The sequence below is a fragment of the Notolepis coatsorum genome (genome assembly GCF_963971535.1).
Source record: "Notolepis coatsorum genome assembly, chromosome: 4".
Taxonomy (NCBI): Eukaryota; Metazoa; Chordata; class Actinopteri; order Aulopiformes; family Paralepididae; genus Notolepis; species Notolepis coatsorum.
In genome coordinates, this window is record NC_140168.1 from 84,386,503 (window position 1) to 84,407,890 (window position 21,388).

General features: G+C 43.1%; 1 protein-coding gene across 2 annotated transcripts in view; it reads left to right on the forward strand.

The window, feature by feature from the left end:
• Window positions 1-21,388, forward strand: part of LOC311226332 (uncharacterized protein) — a 73,359-nt gene that overhangs the window by 47,314 nt on the left and 4,657 nt on the right. For both annotated transcript variants that reach the window (XM_084311751.1, XM_084311752.1), the window contains 3 exons: window positions 391-471; window positions 5,899-6,000; window positions 20,193-21,048. In XM_084311751.1, coding sequence (XP_084167877.1) covers window positions 391-471; window positions 5,899-6,000; window positions 20,193-21,048 — 1,039 coding nt within the window. The remainder of the gene's footprint in view (window positions 1-390; window positions 472-5,898; window positions 6,001-20,192; window positions 21,049-21,388) is intronic.

Here is a 21,388-nt window from a genome sequence, read left to right on the forward strand (position 1 = left end):
TAAGTGTAATATTGAACAGTGTTTTAAAAGTCCAGGAAGATGGTAACTGTCACCCTGTGCTCAGTGATGCAGTGAGGCACATTGATGCATTGTAAAGTCTGATTTCTGTCGGAATGAAGGACTTCCTGTGCCATTCAGTGCTACATTTAGGAAGTGTTAGTCTAGCACTGAACATGCTCTTCCTGTCAGCCAAGTCTGTGTATAGTGGGTGGGGGGGTTTCCCTGATGGCCTGGAGCTTAGGCTCCTCCTCTCCGCCACCATCGCTAGAGAGTCCAGCTCCACCCCAACCATGTTACTGGCCTTCCTGACCAGCTTATCCAGCCTGTTTGCTTCCCCCGCTCTGTCTCATCTTAACGTTTCTTCCTTATCTCTGGCTAACTCTCCCTCAGGGCCCCTACCAAGCTGAAAGCTACCCGGGAGGGGGCTCCCCTGTGAGGAGTTCAAATTCTGCGAATGTCATGGATGTATTGGTAAGCTTATGAACCAATGGGTGCACAATGCATGGTCACGGTATGTTCTGCTTGGTGCCGGACTTTGGTGCCAGTGTTGGATAATCGTGTTTACAGCCTCCTCGTTGATTCTTATCACCTTCCGTGAAGTCTCTGCGTTGTGTTTGGTTGTTGTTTGTGAGGCAATTGTTCGGTGGAATTCTGTCCTCCCACGCTCTTACATGGCTGTAACACTGTCCCCGTTAATGCATCCGGACAAAAAGGTACTGGAATCGTCGTCTCATATCAGAAAGGAGGATGTTTATTTTGTATAAACCAAGGTTCTCGTACAGCATAAAACGAATTGAAAGTCTTTTAGAGGTATAAGAAACTAGATTAATAGATTCTATCTCTCGATACCCGCTCTGTGGTTCTGCTGCCTATCTCTTCGTGGCTTCCCCCTCCCCCAGTCTAGCCTCCGAAGAGGCTGGAGCTCTCTGTTCGATGTCAGTCTGTCTCCCTCTCTTTCAAAAACTCTTCTGCTCCCTACCGGAAGAACTAACGGCTCAAAGTAGCAATGGCTCTCTCTCTCGCACGCGATGTTTCTCTTGAATCTAACTGTCTTGTTACTAAGCGACGGCAGCCGCTCGTCACCTCTGACCCAAAGAGACGCTGCTACGGCCCTCCCGGCTATCTCTTAACAGAATGTTGTTCTTCCCCGAGATGCGCTACAAAGCGAAGGCTCTCTTATGTGGCTGACCTTGGCTGCCAAGCTCCTATCTCGTCACCCTAGCAACTGCTCTTGCCCATATCTCCCTCAGGCCCTTGGTTCTACACAGAAATGTCTCAGTGTGTCATCAGTCTAATACTGATGTAGGAGAGAGGTAAACCCCACTTTGCCTTAACCTCTTCCACCCGACAGGACCGGTCCCGGTCCCGAAATGGCATCGTGTCATAAATCAATATCTCCACACTGTTCTATAAAAGTAGCTATTTTATTTTCAAACGTATTCAAGTATAAACATCATAACCATGTCACAACAACATTTATAATGTGTATTATCATCAATACGTTAGTTTAGGAATAGGTTAAAGTGTTATTAGATAGATTTTCCTTCTCGATGTGTATTTCGCGAGAGGCGACCATTTTGGAAAACCTTGAATCATGGGAATTGTAGTTTTTTGTGGCAATTTTGTAGCGGACATCCAAGAGCTCTGGATCTGCGTTGACATTTTTCAAAACTACACTTCCTGAATGGATCTATGGGGTTAAAGGTTCATAGTTCTGTATGAATTATTTTAATAACTCTTATTATTCGGGATAATATACCACAAAATGTACGAGTTCAGTGGCAGTTTTTAATGTTTGGTCATTATTACTAGCATGTTGTTATTCACTGTCAAAGATGCAAAGAAAAATCATAATTCATATTCTCCTTTCGTCACAATTTAAGCAAGCCTAGTAATAGACACAATATTTCTGACACTGGGAATACATTCACTGAGGTCCATAGATGTCCCTAGATACCAAGAATATGCAAATGGTACTTGTAGAAGTGGAGCAATATTCCATTTACTTAGGTATGTATTCTTAGGCGGATTTTCAGAAAATACAACTACATTTCTGTCGCCCAATCGTTTTGAGTGCCGGAAACGTAGATATACGTTTTTCTCACGGTATTTCTTTTAATCGCTATTGCCATTCATAATTCAGCGGGGCACCTTGTGCATACTGTTCTGAGTGTGTCTGAGCTGGCAGACGGTCTTATACCGCCCTCTAATGCCTTCGGCGATTATTGCACCCCATTAGAAACTGGTTAGTTTCAGGGCGGTTAGGTGGTCGAGCGGAGATTGCGTTCGTCACCAGCCCCGGAGCTGAGTTGGATTTGCCTGTTCGAATCCAGCTCACAGCTCCGGGGTTGTCACCAGCTTGGCTGGCCGTCTGCACTGATACGATTGGCTGTATCAGAGGGTGGGAGAGGCTGGCGGGGTGGGTCCGGGTCGTTGTAAACAGCGACTCCTACAGTTCGGTCGGGGCGCCTGCTAAGCGCGGATTGGACGTGAGGGGGATAGTGTGGTCCTCCCACACGCTACGCCCTCTCAGTGAGAATCCGCGCTGCCAGGTGAAAAGAAGCGGTGATTGGCTGGACGTGTGTCGGAGGAAGCACGTGGTAGCCTCCACTCTCCCATATGATCTGACTGTAGGGGGTAAAGCGCAGCGACCAGGAAGGGACTGGGAATTGGCATACGACTAACATTGGGATGGGGAGAAAATCGGAGGAAAATGGAGGGGGGAAAAGACCAAAAAAAAAGAAACTGGTTAGTTTCTTTTCTCTACCGAGCTGCAGCGTGGGGGCGGGTCCTAAACACTCCAGCAAAACGCACGCTTTTAGGGATGGTTTGGATAACTGACCCCGCCCGCCCATTGATGAGCAATGCCCAACAACGTCTGAGACAGGATCGCTGTGTATAACTGGAATGGCGATCAGATAATTGGATTCTTTTTTTTGCATTACATCAGATACCAGGTAAGGACACTATATGAACGTTTGCGTTGATCTGATATTTATTTCTACCGCGATTGAAGCTATCTGTGTTTTATGTGTGTGGCTGTTTGCCGTTGGGTGCAGGGGGGGGGGGCGCCGGTCTAAACCACATTGCATGCTTGCACGAGGAAGGATAATAATGATGATTTCAGGAAGATCCGATAATCAGGTGAAAAATTACAACGTGTTTATTGAATTACACAAAAATGCTGTTTTCGCATCTTTTCACTGGAATTACTCAGAAGCACCCACACTATATTCATATTCAAAACGGTATAAAACGGAAATGTACGGATGAAAAAATAATCAGTTTTTTGCACATTGACTGGAAGCAACTCACTGACACTCGACGACGTTATTAGACCCATAGCTATACTATAAAATATAGGTTTAGCTCTACAAACTACAACTACGTTTACATGGGGTTAATGGACGGCAAGGCCAGGTCACTTCCCGGAAGGGGCGTGGCACTCAATGTGTTAATGTGTTTTACCTACGTACTTCTGTTATAACCATAATGAGAACCAATGAAATCCTTCACAGTTCTATTGAAGCCTGTATTTCAATTCTAAATATACCAGCTATCTGAGGAAATGTATATCAAACGTTAGCTAGTTAACAATGCAACAAATTGCATTGACATCTGAGATAATAAACCTGTTTAAATGACGGGTCATAAACGAGAGGAGGTGGCTTATTCCATTCAACTCAAAGCTGGGTGAACTGAAAATGTCCACATAATAACATGTTAGTGCTCCTAGTGGCGTCTGCGTTGACATAATATGTTAGTGCTCCTCGTGGCGTCTGCGTTGACATAATAACATGTTAGTGCTCCTAGTGGCGTCTGCGTTGACATAATAACATGTTAGTGTTCCTAGTGGCGTCTGCATTGACATAATAACATGTTAGTGCTCCTAGTGGCGTCTGCGTTGACATAATAACATGTTAGTGTTCCTAGTGGCGTCTGTGTTGACATAATAACATGTTAGTGCTCCTAGTGGCGTCTGTGTTGACATAATAACATGTTAGTGTTCCTAGTGGCGTCTGTGTTGACATAATAACATGTTAGTGCTCCTAGTGGCGTCTGTGTTGACATAATAACATGTTAGTGCTCCTAGTGGCGTCTGCGTTGACATAATAACATGTTAGTGTTCCTAGTGGCGTCTGCGTTGACATAATAACATGTTAGTGCTCCTAGTGGCGTCCGTTGACATAATAACATGTTAATGCTCCTAGTGGCGTCTGTGTTGACATAATAACATGTTAGTGCTCCATGTGGCATCTGTGTTGTCTCTTTCACTGATTGCATATCACACACGCTATCACCACAAATAACTTCATCAGTGGGGAAACACTAAGATTCTTTCCCTGGTTACCCCACCTGAGACGATCTCATCTCAAGAGACCCCCATCACGGAGGATTGTTTAGTTTATGAAAAGGACATTAATAATTAGTAATTAACAACAAGATGGGTGCACCAGATTTAGCAAGAAGCTAATTTCCATCTGTAGTCAACGGTAAACTAATAGGTACAAAGCGGTCATATGGTCATATACAGTACAAGGTACAAAGAATACAAGAATACAGTCATAGAAAGCCCTCCACCTTCTCTCCCTCCCCCCTCCATCTTACCTCCTCCCACCTTACGCACAAAACCCACCAGGCGCGGGCGCAAGACATGAAGCAGGCGGGCGATCAGAGTTTCACTTTCGCTCCCATGGTAACAGGTAGCTGATCACACCGGCCGCGCGACTCGCGGGCGGGAAGCGAATTTAATCGCTTTGGTTCCGCATTTTCACAGAATTACACTCAATATCTGCATTATTACCACACATATAGATGTTGTTCAACCAGCTAATGTGTCTGTATCTTTCCCAATACAAATAAACCATACTATACTTTTTCAGGAGTACAGTCACACTGATTTCATCATTCTAAAATTGATTCTAACATTCTAATTAATTATATAATAACTGGTTATACAGTACATGCAAAATGGACAATAGAACACTGGAACTGGAAATCTTAAAAAAAAAATCTTCAAACAGCGACTGACTTTGCATATAGACTAGGCATTTACAGCTGTTCCAATGTAAATGTGCTTTCCTCCGTGTGCGTTTGCCCGCTCTGAAGTCGGACTCGTGTGGATGGCCATGCATGCTGTTCTCGCACGAAACCTGCGAGTGCCTGAGCCTGGTGGGATTTGTGTGTTACAATGAAAAACACAATACATCATATCCAATACATTGCGGAAAACGATAAATACAAATACCCTACATAGTAGGCACACGTTTTAAGAACTCCTTACATAAAAAAGGATGGTGCTGAGTGCACTTGTTGTTTTGATATGATTTAGTACATAATTGTCTAATGCATCTATACTGTAGGTGGGGAGATAACGGTGGAGAGTGAAACCTATTACCCAGAATAATTATACGTTCTCTCACTGGTCTTACTTCTAGTGAATGAAATAATAGTCAAATGAAGGTTCAAATGTGATACTAGTGAAGGATTTGGGGTGCTTTTTCAATGTATGTGAATAACAAAAGGACGATAGACGAACACACCGAAAGATCATTAGAATAGACTCTTCAAGGACAATACAATCTGTTAACATCTGAGCTGAGGTTTATCAAATAAAACCACGCTTTTCCTTGTAAGGTATTTCACATTGTCGAAGTGTCTGATTCTTACGGAGGTGGAGAATTATTATGGTTTGCGGATTGTACTAACGGGGAGAGATAAGGATCTTATCAGCCAGTATAGGGGACGTCAGGACCATTAAAAGTACACAACGCAGAGGAATTGGACGGAGAGAGGATAACACAAGAGGACGTGATACTGGCCAGATTGATCAGGATCTAACACTAGCTACTTCTTTTCAGACACTTTGCTCTTTGTTTCCGCTTTGTTTTCTCCTAGAATGACATTAACATTGAGAACGCGGAAGAGGCCGACTTCCTGAAGAACAAGCTCTGCTCCCTCCTCAAAGAGTTCCAAGCCAAGAAGACTGAGAAATCCCAGGTATGTTTATTTTATTTTATTTTTTGAATGGGGAAACTCCCATTGCAAAACGATTGTAATTTATTTAGAGCCTGAGGTTTTCTCACAGATGGTTTAGTAACTTTAGTATATCTGAGAGGAGAGTGTTCTTCTCAACACTTATCGTTCTTGCAAGGTTTGGATTTTCAGTTTCAGTTTTTGCACAGTTTAAAAAATACACAAGAATTACAAGAAATGAGATGATAAACAGTGCAGGGAGAGGCCGAATTATTGTAGACGATACATGTGGAATAAGTTAGAAAACATCAGTTAAATTGTTATTCAAGCATCTATCTAACATTTTATAGAGGAACAGTATATCACATCGTACTTGTAGTTCTTGTAGTGCATCACATCTTACTTGTAGTTCTTGTCATTTTGCCACGTTCACGTCGGTCCTAAAGAACTGATGCTCCCAACTAGGGCTGCACGATTTTGGGAAATAATCTAATTGCGATTATTCTGACAGATATTGCGATTGCGATTTGCGATGCGATTATAACATATTTTTTATTTTTTTTACAAGAAGAATGTTGCTGCTTTCTGTAGTCGGGTCCCAACTGCAAAATTACTGTATTACCCTGTATTATACACTTTTACTATCATGTAGACTATTCTGCTTTGTGTTTACATGTGATGTATTGTATACATGCACATTTATTATGTTCTTGTGTGATGTATCGCACATTGTATTGCTGTGTGATGTATTGCAAATGTTATTGCTGTCATCTTGGCCAGGTCTACCTTGCAAAGGAGATCTTGTATCTCAATGGGACTTCCTGGTTTAAAAAAAAATTATATATTTTTTTTAATTGCAGGCTTGGCGATTTGATAATTGCGTCATTCCAAATCACGATTTTGATTAAAAAAACGATTAATCGTGCAGCCCTACTCCCAATTAGCGATTTCTGTGACGTTTTTCATCCCACCTGCCAGCGTTCACGTAGAGTCATATGAAATCCGCGTTCACGGAATCGCGGACGGAATCACGGAATTGACCAATAAAAATGGAATCGACTGCAAAACGTGGAATATTGCAGAATTTGGCCTAATCTGGACTGAAATTCCGTTTTTGGGTGAAACGTTTGTTGCAAAGCAAACATGACCGGGGAGGCGGGGACCGCTGTGTGTTACACACAACACAGCAGTGTCCAAGCATCTGCCGTCTGGCTGCTTTGATGTTAACATCGTCAAGAAGCTAAGAAATTCCGCAATAAGCCCTAAATTCAGAGCAGAGCAGTATCCTAATGACTTTTATGCCTCCGGCGATAAGGTGTTTTGCAAATTCTGTTGACGTACTGGACCCGCAAAAACACGTGCAACACTATTGTGATTAAATAGCTATCTAACGTTACAGTACATAGGACTATAGATGGAAATGATAGCTTCTAGCTAAATCTAGTGCACCCATCCATTTGTTTAATGCAAACGATTGTCATTACACACTGTCCTTTATAAACTAAATAAACGTAAACAGCTATGTAACGTTACAGTACATAGGACTATAGATGGAAATGATGGCTTCTAGCTAAATATGGTGCACCCATCCATTTGTTTAATGCAAATTATTGTCAGTACACACTAGGGCTGACCTTCGAAGCTTTTTTTGGTAATCGAAGCTTCGGGGCCGAGCTTCGATTTTAATTCGAAGCTTCGACAAAAAAAATAAAAATTAATTAATTATAATATATATATATATATATTTTTTTTATAAACATAATTATGTTGCAACCTTCGTATATCAAGCAAACAATTATATAAATATTTATATGTAGTTGATAGAGACAAAGGCAGAATTCGACTTAATTAAGCACGTTTTATTAAGACATCTTTTTATATGGGTCGGGACACTTTAAAAGCACAATGAACACACATCTGTCCGACGTAGTCTTAAATAACAAACAGCATTGCTTCGCTTTCCTTAACATAAACAAATAAAATAAATTAAATTGTATGCCTATGCCTGCATTTGAGGCTTAATAAAAAGTATTACACACACAATTAGGCTACTACATGGCCGAGTCCGACCTCGTCTTAAACAAATGGCATAAACAAATAAAATAAATTAAATTGTAGGCCTATGCCTTCATTTGAGGCTTAATAAAAAAGTATTACACACACAATTAGGCTACTACACGTCTTAAACAAATGGCATAAACAAATAAAATAACTTAAATTGTAAGCCTATGCCTTCATTTGAGGCTTAATAAAAAGTATTACACACAGAATTAGGCTACTACACGGCCGAGTCCGACCTCGTCTTAAACAAATGGCATAAACAAATATAAAACGAAGTTATTATTATTATTATTATTATTATTTGAGACTTAATAAAAACAAAGTATTACACACAATTAGGCTAATACACGGCCGAGTCCGACCTCGTCTTAAACAAATGGCATTGCTTCGCTTTCCTTAAAATAAATTAAATTGTAGGCCTATGCCTTCATTTGAGGCTTAATAAAAATTATTACACACACAATTAGGCTACTACACACAATCTGTCAGTGTAGACCAGGGGTCGGGAACCTATGGCTCGCGAGCCATATATGGCTCTTCTGGTGACAGCATATGGCTCCCAGAATTTTCTTTTAGTAAAAAAAAAAAAAAAAAAAAAAAAAAAAAATGTTTAATACTTGTGATATTTCTTAATAATACTGTCATTTTAAAGTAAACAGAAATTAGTTTTGAAGATACAGCTAATAGTACTATCTGTAGCTGAAGATATAGCGAGCAGAGCTGGCGAGGGAACACAAGTGGACAGAAATAAAAAATCTTCAACCTGAAGACCAGCTGATTCTTAAAACTTAAAACGAGCTTCCTGTGACATACCACACAATGCAGCGTGAGTATTGCCGTATTGACCATGTTTGGCTCTACATATGCATGTGGGCAGTCATTCTCGCATATGAGGAACATTAAGACCAACCTACGCTCACGTTTAACTGATGGAAGCCTCAACGCCTGCATGAAGCTCAACCTCACCACGTATGAACCAGATTACAAGGCCATCAGCAAAACCATGCAGCACCAGAAGTCGCATTAAAAGTAAGACATATTTAATTTATTATACGTTAAAAATACTATATGGCTCTCAATGAAATATATTTAGAAATATTTGGCTTTTATGGCTCTCCCAGTCAAAAAGGTTCCTGACCCCTGGTGTAGACGAATATGAAAATATCTTAAACGAACGGCAACTTAGTTAAATTGAACAAAAATAAATTCTAAGCCGTCATTTGAGGTTTAACAAAAGGAAACAATGAATTGAAGCCTACAATACCTGAGCTTTGATTGGCCTATAAAGGATAGTGCTGCTACCCACGGTTTATCCTCAACCTGAAAGTTTAGGTTGTGTGCCAAAAAGACCAATGTGTCCACATTCTTTGGCAACATAGAACTTCTTGATTTATTTACAATAAATCCAGCTTTCGAAAAGATGCGCTCTGAAGGGGTTGAAGTGGCAGGGATGGAAAGAAGACGCTTGGCTACAGTTGCCAGTTTAGGATAACGGTGCGCATTTATTCTCCACCAGCCCAGCGGTCCACCTTTATCCGTTTTGGTTCTGTCTTTTAAAAAGTCATCCAGTTCACTCTTTGCAGTGATGATCACTTCTCCACGGGGTGCTGCATCTTCATCCATAGACAGAAGGAGGTCGCATTCTCTCTCTGTCCGTTCTACGCCTCTTTTCCGCTGGAGGCGACTCACTGCCTCCTTCATCCCCGTCATCGTCAGTTGGTGGTGGTGGTGGTGGTGGCGGTGCCAGGCGCTCAGCCAACGTAATCACCTCCGCGTACACATGTTCTTTTTCCTCGTCGGATAGCCAGCTTAGTTGCTTGAAGCGGGGGTCAGTGACTGCGCTGAGGACAGTAGCTTCAGTCGCGGCTGAAAGTTTCCACCTCCTATCAATTTCGTACACCAGACTGCCTTTCAGAGCTTTTGTGGTGGGACTGTCATTGTCGTCATCTTGCAGGTGTCTTCTTTTCAGATTTGACAGCATTGGCGCTACTGCAGACAAGGACACATTTTCTTCTTTTGACAAGAGTTCAGTCAGAGTGATGAAGGGCTTAAGCATGGCAACAGTTTCCTCTGCGATGACCCACTGGGCTGTTGTCAGGTCCAGTGTTCGGTCAGCTCTTTTGGTGACGATTGGGTCAGACAGGACAGCTTAAATGGGCCACCGTTGTTCAAGTAGACGCTCTAGCATAAAACACGTCGAGTTCCAGCATGTTGCGACGTCTTGAATGAGTTTGTGGCCTGGGACTTGTTGTATGTTCTGTTTTTCTTTTAATGCTGCAGTTGCTTTCACACTTTTCTTAAAGTGCCCCACAAGTCTCCTTCCAGCAGCCACGGCACGGTGTACTGGGTCGTGTTTTAGCGCTGCATTAATGCAAAGCTGAAGTGTGTGTCCAGCACAGCACACTCCCCTGACAGTCCCCCACGCCTCATCCTCCTCCAGCAAATCAGTGTACAGAATCATATTAGCGGCATTGTTGTGCACAACCGCGACTCTTTTCTCTGCAGGTATAGCATATGCATCGACCGCCTCTCCCAGTCTCTGTGCAATATTTCGAGCTGTGTGACTCTCCTCCATTGACTTGGTCTCTAACACGCAGCTCCGCATTCCCCAGTCATTGTTTATCATATGAGCCGTCACCGTCATGTACGCTTCCATCTGTAGACTGGTCCATATATCCGTGGTGAAACTAATGGCAGAGCACTTCTCCATGTCGCTGCGCACTGCATCCCGTATGCATCTGTGCTGGTCTGTAAGCGCATAGGAGATAGCCTCTCGTGTCGGCAAAGTATATGCTGGCTCCAGTGTTTTGATTAGGCGTTTAAACCCATTCCCTGCCACGATATTTATAGGTCTCATGTCTTCTGCAATAAACGAAACTAAAGCATTGCTTATGGCTTTCTTTCTGCTTTCCGTAAGCTTCTTAATCAGCATATGATCACCAATTGTTGTTTGTCGTGAGGTGTCGGCTGAGCCTGACGTCGAAGCATCCGTTTTTTTCAGAGAATGCACCTACAAAAGCAGATTATATTTATTACAATTAAATTAGCCAACTTGGTAACACATTAGTCATAGCAGCATAGGCATAGCCTTATTAATTAATTAACAAGCATATTTATGTTTTTTAGGTGATTTGACAAAGCTGTTGTAGAGTTGTGATATGCCAATTTCTTCTGGCATATCTGGCACTCGGCTTTTTGGGCATTGTCTTTGCATATTTTAAAGTGTAACCACACGTCTGATGACTTCTTCGTCGACATGTCTGCCGCACATGTACTTGTTGTTTTCAACACAGATAATCTCCACGTGCTTGTTCTAGAGAGGTGGAGTCGAGGCGCCGCTTACTTTCGTTTCATGGAATGGAGGCGGGAAGGCGCGCTTACTTTCGTTTCATGAAATGGAGGATTTTTTTTTAAATGTTCGAAGCTTGTGCCATCGAATCTAACGTTCGAAGCTTCGAAGCATTTAAGACAGCCCTAGTACACACACCCCCTTTATAAACGAAATAAACTAAACTAAAGGTGCCTAAATTATGCATTACTATATTTCATCACAATATAATAGATATAGCTAGGCTACTGACATTGTCATTGTGATAATGTCAGTAGTAGCCGTATCTATTGTTTACACTTGAAATGTGTATTTACATTTTTTGTGTATTTTTATTTTGTCACAATATTATTTGAAAAATATTGTGTAAAATTGAACTGTATTTCTGAGTTGCAGCACTTAAAAACATTAAATGGTCTGTTACCGTAATTCCTCTAATAGTAACCCCGGCTTGTATTTGTTTCAACTGTAGCTGATGATACCAGGCTTGTATTAGGAGGAGGCATGTATAAGAGAGAGGCCTATATTTCTAATTTTCAAACTGATCATAATAAAATGTACTGGGTTCATTTATTGAAACCAAGTACTGTATGAAATACGGTAGTAAACAGTGCAATTACAGGTGGTAAAAAAAAGTAAAGTAAAATAGTGCAATCACAATACTGGTATAATAATAATAATAACTTCGTTTTATACAATTCTGAGGTAGGCTTACTCTCTTGGTAAACATTAACACCATACCATTATATGGTATTTACTGCACAGCCAGGCCAGCATATACATGAAACCCGGCTTGTATTAGGAGGTCGGCTTATAATTGCTTAGCTCAACAGCACACCTGGTCATTAATAGAGACCCGGTTTTTAATTGAATACCGGTTACTATTAGAGGAATTACGGTATATCTTATTCAATTGTGGACATTTATTCATTCCCACTTATTAGACACTATTTCTGATGGTAAAATGAGCATAAAATCTAAATACAGAATTCTGAAATATTAAAACAAAAAAAAATGAATTTGGGAAAAAATTAAATGGAATTTGGGAAATAATCAAACGGATTTCATATGGCTCTACGTTCACGTGCTAAAGGCCGGGAGAAACACTGAACCAATAACAAAGTAAATAATCAGAAGCTATACGTCTTTAGACCACTACTGTGTAACTAGTTGATGATGTTGTTTTCTACTGCACTCGACCAAAAATAATGTGATTTCTTTCCACGCTTGGTTTTGATTGTGACTGAACTAGCAACACCAGCCGCTGGTCAAAGGGCATGACGTCACAACTCAGTAACTCGGCATCAAAACTTTCCGAACGTCCTTTATCTCATTTGGTGGGCTGTTCGGGTCGGATTCTTGGCCCGCCAAATAATACCCAACACCACATGAACACGTCAAATGGGTAGGATTGGCTAATTGACGGAGCCCAAGCTCCCAACCTCTTTTCTTGAACCTCCAATCACAACAGTTGATTTCCTCTGTAAGAGAGGGCAGGTCTCGAGTCAATGGTACTGTTCGGTTCTGGGAAATGAAAGAATTTGTCATGTCTTTAGGCAGTTCCGCAGTAGAATTCCCCTCAAAGGACGAGACCAATGTTATTTTATGTCTTTGTTATTTTGTCAACATTGTCGGCCTACGAGAAGACCAAAACCTACGATGCATTTCTCATACTGATGAGTCTGGTCCGTTTAGCCAACACCAGTTTTTTTTCTCCTTATTTTTACATTTTTCCCCATCCCAATTTCGCTGTTTCCAATTCTCCCCTCCCCTGTCTTGAACGTTGCTCGCATATGCCCCCCACAGGTCGGTCGTAGGGAGGATAGAAGCCTTGCATCACGTGTCCCCTCCGGTACACGAGGAGGCAGCCTGTCACATCTTTTCACCTGCCAGCGCGGACTCATTGGCGAGGTGTAACGTGTGGGAGGCTCACACTACCCCCGCTATTTCCTGTCTCTGCTGTGCAGGCGTCCCCCAACTGACCTGTAGGAGTTGCTGTCCACAACGTCCAGATTACCACCCATCGACTTCCACCCGCTGACTCTGCCAATTGAGCCAGTATGACGGCCGGCCCAAGCCGGAGGCAACACCGACAGCCGGATTTGAACCTTGCGTTGGTGACGAGTGCAATGTCCGCTGCGCCACCCAGCTGCCTCAGCCAACACCAGGTTATAGTCTGGTCCGTCCAGCCAACAACCAGTTTATAGTCTGGTCCGTCCAGTCAACACCAGGTTATAGTCTGGTCCGTCCAGTCAACACCAGGTTATAGTCTTGTCCGTCCAGCCAACACCAGTTTATAGTCTGGTCCGTCCAGTCAACACCAGTTTATAGTCTGGTCCGTCCAGTCAACACCAGGTTATAGTCTGGTCCACACAGTCAACACCAGTTTATAGTCTGGTCCATCCAGTCAACACCAGTTTATAGTCTGGTCCATCCAGTCAACACCAGTTTATAGTCTGGTCCGTCCAGTCAACACCAGTTTATAGTCTGGTCCGTCCAGTCAACACCAGGTTATAGTCTGGTCCACACAGTCAACACCAGTTTATAGTCTGGTCCATCCAGTCAACACCAGTTTATAGTCTGGTCTGTCCAGGTTATAGCTCTATTAGCGCATATCCAGAAGTCGTAGAACTACAAAATACAAATTAATAAAAGGGTTGAAACGAGTCACCGAGCCGTCCTGTTGCTTCTGTCAGCATGATGCATTGTTTGCGATAAACACGAAAGACTCTAATGTAATACACAATGCACATTAGGGGTGGACGGTATAAACGGTATACGGTATAAACGGTATGAATTTGCTCTACGGTATGGATTTTGACTATACCGTGTAACCGGGTAGAGCAACTCTAAAATAGCAATGACGTCATGTAACCACAGCGCAACTATTTCAATCGCATTTGCCCCTAAAAATAGATCGAATTAGTCATAGATAATAGATATGTGCAAACTGGAAAAAGTTATTTAGGAGGCTTTGTTATTTTGTCAACATTGTCGGCCTACGAGAAGACCAAAACCTACGATGCATTTCTCATACTGATGAGTCTGGTCCGTTTAGCCAACACCAGTTTTTTTCTCCTTATTTTTAAATTTTTCCCCATCCCAATTTCGCTGTTTCCAATTCTCCCCTCCCCTGTCTTGAACGTTGCTCGCATATGCCCCCCACAGGTCGGTCGTAGGGAGGATAGAAGCCTTGCATCAACACGCAATTGTCATTTCATAATAAACACATATCACCGCGGCGCACAGCAAGTTTCAATTTCAGTTCCTGGCATTTTTAACCAGTGGAGAAAGGTAAGAGATCTTACCTATCGTTTTTCTTATATGAATTATTCTACGTTAATAAAACATACCTGGTGATCAACTACAGTTTGCTGTAAACATTATGATATGTGTGTAGTGTTATGATAACGACGGGAGGACGGCTGCAGCAGTGGATTTGCGAAATAGCATGCAGCTGCAGAGCCGCAGAGCCAGTGGCTCTTTCAGGTCTGGTCACAGGCCCGCTCAACAGCGCCCCCCCACCAAACGGCTGAACGACCTGAAAAAGCCACTGGCTCTGCGGCTCTGCAGCTACATATGCTTCTAGCAAAATCCAGCCCCGCTGTTTGCAATGGGAGCAGCACGGAGTCTCGACTCGGGACTTATTTTATTTGGAATATAATGACTTTATACGCAAAAGTAGCCTAGTTTTAAGTTAAAATATTATAAATCTACATGCCTTGAGGATGTCATTCTTTATATAGCCTGCCTATCAGGCAAAAAAAATTATTCTAACGGAAACACTGATACCGTGATATATACCGTTACCGTCTATGCTTCAAATTATACCGTGATATAAATTTTAGACCATACCGTCCACCCCTAATGCACATATAAGCTGTTCCGTTTACTACTGTACATCGATAGCTATAGCTTATTGCCTTTTTTAAGTACATTTTGTAATGACCACAATGCCCTTGTTTTTCATGGTAATACATTATGCTATTTAAAACTGGAAATATGTTAACACTTTGATCGCCGGAGTTAAATTCATAATTTACCATCCCTCGCCAGCCCTATTTAACATGGAGAAGTTCCCCTTCTTTGCAGGGCTATAACTTTTTAAATTGTATTGCTCAATTGACATTACTATGGCCCATTCTACGTCCTGTATCTATTGTTCAGGGTGTAGCAACGTTATACTTTTTCATTCACATATTCATACTAAAATACGGTCTAAAGTATAAGTATGTTTTTATCGTTTTCTGCAGCTTTCTCCAGAACTTGATTTATAGCCCTAAATGCATTATATTGATGATCAAATACAGTTTGGTAGGAATCTGTGCGAGATAAAAAATGTCAACTGGACGTGGTTCTAGGAGTTACTACGTATGATCTGATGTTGACCGGATGGGCGGGGGGTCGTTTATAATTCCGTGGGCAACGTTATATCATTCATCTAGTGTAGGTGATATGATCATCAGAGCAGTTAGTATCGAAGACATTAACAAATAACGCTGAAACTCACCGTAGCTTCCTCTCGCCGTTGGAAGATGAGCGTGGAACAGAATTTTTTCTATTATGGGATGTCGAAATATCCGATCCATTTCCAGGTTGTATAATAGTATATACGTCCAAATCATGTTGTTTATAGAGTTATTAGTAACGGATCACTATACGTTGTGATCAGCTCGAGTCCTGGGACTATTACCGAGTGATCGGACCGAATTGAAATGAGCACCAGCTTCCACTTCCTGTTTCTCCCCTGGGCGATCCGCCGATCGGCCACCAGATGGCGCTCTTGAACCGTTGTAGAGTTGAGAGGGACTCAACAGTACATCTCATGTCTCCGGGGGAGAAATATGATTTCGATCACAGATTTTTGAAATATTGATATCAAAGACGCTGTCCAGTGTCTTCGGCAGAATGAGCATGGCGGGGAAAGACGTGTTTCAGCGTCAACGGCGATTAAAGTGTTAAGACATTATTTTAATATACACTGGGGATGTATGGCTTCCTGGTTGGGAGCAACGATGGAGAGTAGGAAGAGTATTCAGAGCAGAAGAAATGCATTGTAGGTTTTGGTCTTTACATTGGGTTAGTTGACATTAACCCTTTAATCGCCAATGACGTGTTAAGACGTCATTCCTCGCCATGCGTAATCTGTCAATGACGTTTTACAGCGTCTTTGAGATCAATATTTCAAAAATCTGTCATGATAATCATATTTCACCGACGGATCCTTGACGGGTGCTGGGGATCTCCACTCAACTCTCCAACGGTTCAATATCGCCACCTGGTGGCCGATCGCCAAACCGGAAGTGGGTAAGTGGGGCCGGAAGTGCTTGGTGTCCCCCCTATTCTGTCCGCCACTCGCGATCTCTCCCGGGACTCCATCTTGACACACTGGATAATCGATCGGTTGCCATAACTCAATAAACAACGTTATTTGGACGTATATATTATTATACAACCCGGAAATGGTTCATCTAGATCAACATCCCATAATAGCGAACTTTTTGCTCCACTCTCATCGCCCAACGCTACGAGGAGACTGGGGTGAGTTTCAGCGTTTTTCTTTACCATTTTCTATGCAAACTGCTCTGATCAATATATCACCCATACTACATAAATCATTTAACGTTGGTCATTGAATTATAAACGACCCCCCACCCCTCCGGTCACCAGCAGATGATGAGTCATGAAGTTTAGGACCTTGTACAATTGAAATTTTTTATCTGGCGTCAATCGCTATCAAACTGCATTTGATGATCTAATATATGCATAAATGGCTATAACTCACGTTCTATGAATTACTGCAGAAAACGATAAAAACATATTTATACTCTGGACGGTATTTTAGTATGAATGTGTGAATGAAAAAGTAAAACGTTCCTACACCCTGAACAATAGCTAATCGATGTTGAATGGGCCATAGTAATGTCAATTTAGCAATACAATTTAAAAAGTTATAGCCCTGCAAAGTAGGTGAACATCTCCATAGACAAATAGAGCTGGCAGTGATCAAACATTGATGGATATAAGCGTGGCAGAGAAAGGGTTAACCGCTCAGTGCCAAAAACGTGTTTTCTCGTTTTTAGATCCTTTGATCTTTTTCCTTTGATCCCCATTCTAAACACTCACTCGGAGCTGCCTGTGTCTCCCTGGCACCGCTGCCTACGTTAAAATTGCAATGCCGATCGAATCCCGCCAGGTGGCAGTATCGCCTACCTTTTGAACTGGGGATATCGGTTGTCTTTCGGTACTGAGGTACCTCCGGCTGCTTCCCCCTCAAAGTGAATCAGGACATAGCAATCGGTCGGAGATTTGATGCCTCAAACCAGGGTTAGAAATTTAAAAAAAAATCAATGGCTTTTTTTGCCCCCCTTAATTGATTTTCGGGGGCTATTTTTTTGTATTTCGGGGGCACTGAATTTTTATGATAAATGGTTATTAAACATCCTTACATCCATATTTTTTTACAGTCTTCGTCCCGCGGACAAAAAGATCCCCACAAGCTCCTCGAACACTAGCCGTGTTTGCAGCCGGAGTCTCACGACAAGCTTTGCAATAAATGATATGTTGACAGGTAGCATCCTCCTCAACCCCTACCCAGTCTAATCCCCACGACTCCATCGTACTCTGCTTTACATTTTTTTATTTGAGGACCTGGGGAATCTGCTTCTCAGACTTTTTTTCCTTCGTGTTTTTATAGTTTGATAAAAAACGCTCCATCTTGTCTGTCTTCAAAATGCCATCAAATACTGGTGAGCTGCTCACCTGCTAATGTGAGAGGGTGGGGAGAGTGACGTTGACATCGGTGTCTGATCAAAACAGATTTAATAAATCACGTCTTTCACTCGTCGGTTAAATAAATAGTAATATACATTTTTATACTATGTTTGATAACGTAATGTTAATGACATTAATAATGTCTCCATATATATATATCATTAGTAAACTGTCTGGGGCTTTTTTGTCCCCCCCGGCCCCCCAACGCTGCGTGATCGCTGAAACCAACGACAACCTCCGCCTCCCAACGAAGCGATAAACTCATCCCAATAGTATGCAACTGCAGAGCCGCAGAGCCAGCGGCGCTATCAGGTCCGGTCTGGGGACCGCTCCGCAGCGCCACCCACCCAATGGCTGAATTGCCAATGGCTGAATTGGAGTACTGCACTGTGCGGGCACAACTGTGAGCTCTGCGGCTCCGCAGCTGCACGCCTCTCGCTAATCCTGCACCAAGCTCCCGCACCAGTAAACTGTCTGGGGCATTTTGTGCCCCCCTTAAATGATTTTCGAGGGCATTTTGTCCATTTTCACAGACATTTTGCCCCGAGCCCCCGTTAATTTCGCACCCTGCCTCAAACCTATTGTTTCCCTTATAGCCATGCCCAATATACATGAGTAATTGCAATCACGATGGGATGACTGGGATTTATTCATTTTGGAGTACCTTCTGACTAAGGTATGGTCTATTTAGTAACCTGCTGGTATTTTTTTAACCTAAAACATGCTTTTGTAGCGATCAATGTCATATTTTACCTAACCTAAAACATGCTTTTGGTAACGATCGCAGTGTCGAGGTAAAACGACCCCCCCCCCCTCCTTGATGATTTTGAAACATATATATATGGTATATACCTTTTGATTTGGAAATATTTGGAGTTTCAAGCGAGCAACCCGAACGATTTGGGCATATGCACATAACACGTCATATCTCGCGATCTAGAAAAAAATACGATGTTTAGCATGGAATAGCGCACAAACTAAAGTATGTAGAAATGAACTGGTTAGTCAGTGTTGGACTATAATCAATGCCTGTCAAATGAGCCATACTATTGTCTCCATAGCTATAATACAGAACACACGATGGGTCCGCAAACATCGCGAAAATGGTCTAATGCTGGCACCATTGAGTAGAGATGGGAAAACAGTGTGGCGGTCAATGAGTTAAGCAAAGTATTGTACGTGGTAAATGGACTGCATTTGTCCAAAGTGATTTACAACTTATGCCTCACATTGACCCATTCACACACCGATGGCAGAGGCAACAAATGTAAGGTGCCGACCTGCTCATCTGGAGCTGTCGGGGGTTAAGTGTCGAGGACACTTGACACGTTGCCGGGAGGAACTGAAATCGAACCAGGAACCTTCCGATTACCAGACGACCGCTCTATCTCCTGAGCCTCTTGTCGCCCCCAGGCGACACACAGTACACAGGCCTTATCCTTTAAAATTCACATTATATTCTACTGTCCTGTTATGTCAGTAGGTAGGGCATGGTGTTTCATAGATTACAATTCAACATTCATAAATAACATTTGTTGCATGCAATTTTTGGTGGAGGCTTTTATCTGTGTCCCCTTGCAGTGTTGTGAGTGGATATATCTTTTTAGTATTGGTGGGAATCAAACTCTTAAAGGGATAGTTCTCCGGTGATGGAACCATAGCCCGTTCAGCTACAATCCATACTGTACCTTGTACTAACTCCGGCTAGTTTAGCCCCAAACCAATGCAAAGTCAGTGGGGTCAAGCTCCTGTCTGTACAAGTTGACTGAAGAGCTTGTACAGACAGGAGCTCGCCCCTGTTGACTTGTATTGGTTTGTGGCTAAACTAGCCGGAGCTAGTATGAGGTACAGCATGTATTGTGCCAAGAAAGGACTCTACTGATCATCAACAACATCATTGGGATAGCAAATAGGGTTATGGGTCCTTAGAACTAACTAACCCTGGCAGTGTTGGTGCCATACTGAACCCATTGAGCTACACAGGAAAATGTCTGCAAAATTCTTGCGGAGTGGAATTTTAAAAGAATACACTTGGCTGTTCCTTTTTTCTAAGAGTCTAGGCCCACCAGCCATTTCCATGGACTACAACCATCTAAGCCAGGATGGCCAGGAATCCCTGCGAGGCCAGTTTGACAGAGTCCTCAGAGAGGCTCCGGAGGCCCGAGGCTTCAGAGAGGCTCCGCAAGACCGAGGCTTCAGAGAGGGTCCGGAAGACCAAGGCTTCAGAGAGGCTCCGGAGGCCCGAGGCTTCAGAGAGGCTCCGGAAGACCGAGGCTTCAGAGAGGCTCCGCAAGACCGAGGCTTCAGAGAGGGTCCGGAAGACCAAGGCTTCAGAGAGGCTCCGGAAGACCGAGGCTTCAGAGAGGCTCCGGAAGACCGAGGCTTCAGAGAGGCTCCGCAAGACCGAGGCTTCAGAGAGGGTCCGGAAGACCGAGGCTTCAGAGAGGGTCCGGAAGACCGAAGCTTCAGAGAGGGTCCAGAAGACCGAGGCTTCAGAGAGGCTCCGGAAGACCGAGGCTTCAGAGAGGCTCCGGAAGACCGAGGCTTCAGAGAGGCTCCGGAAGACCAAGGCTTCAGAGAGGCTCCGGAAGACCGAGGCTTCAGAGAGGCTCCGGAAGACCGAGGCTTCAGAGAGGCTCCGGAAGACCGAGGCTTCAGAGAGGGTCCAGAAGACAGAGGCTTCAGAGAGGGTCCGGAAGACCGAGGCTTCAGAGAGGCTCCAGAAGACCGAGGCTTCAGAGAGGGTCCAGAAGACAGACCCAGGAGACCACAGAACCTCTTTCCCCCGGAGGATCACAGGGGGAGAGGCTGGGAGGGGCCACAACAGGAAGAGGAAGCGAGATTCCAGAAGCACAGTCCTCCTCCTTTCCATCCAGAGCTTCAAGCTTCAAGCAGAAGACGCTACGAAGGTAAGGTGTATGTCTGGAACTGTTAGATAATCGTGTTTTCAGCCTTTCGTTTATTGTTATCAGCCTCCATCTCCTCTTCCGTGAAGTATCTGCGTTGTGTTTATTTAGTATTGTTGAGGCACTCGTTCGGTGGAATTCTGTCCTCCCACGGACTGACTGGGTAAAACACTGTCTCTCTCCCTGTTAACTCATTCAGCGCCATAACCGAGTAAAGTCTGGTTATCTCGCCAGCGGTTGAGTGCCATACCCGAGAATAGTCAGGTTTTGGCATTTTTTTTTCTTTTTATTTGATTTTTGTTTATTCATTACAGGCTCACTGACCTCGGTGTTACCATTGGAA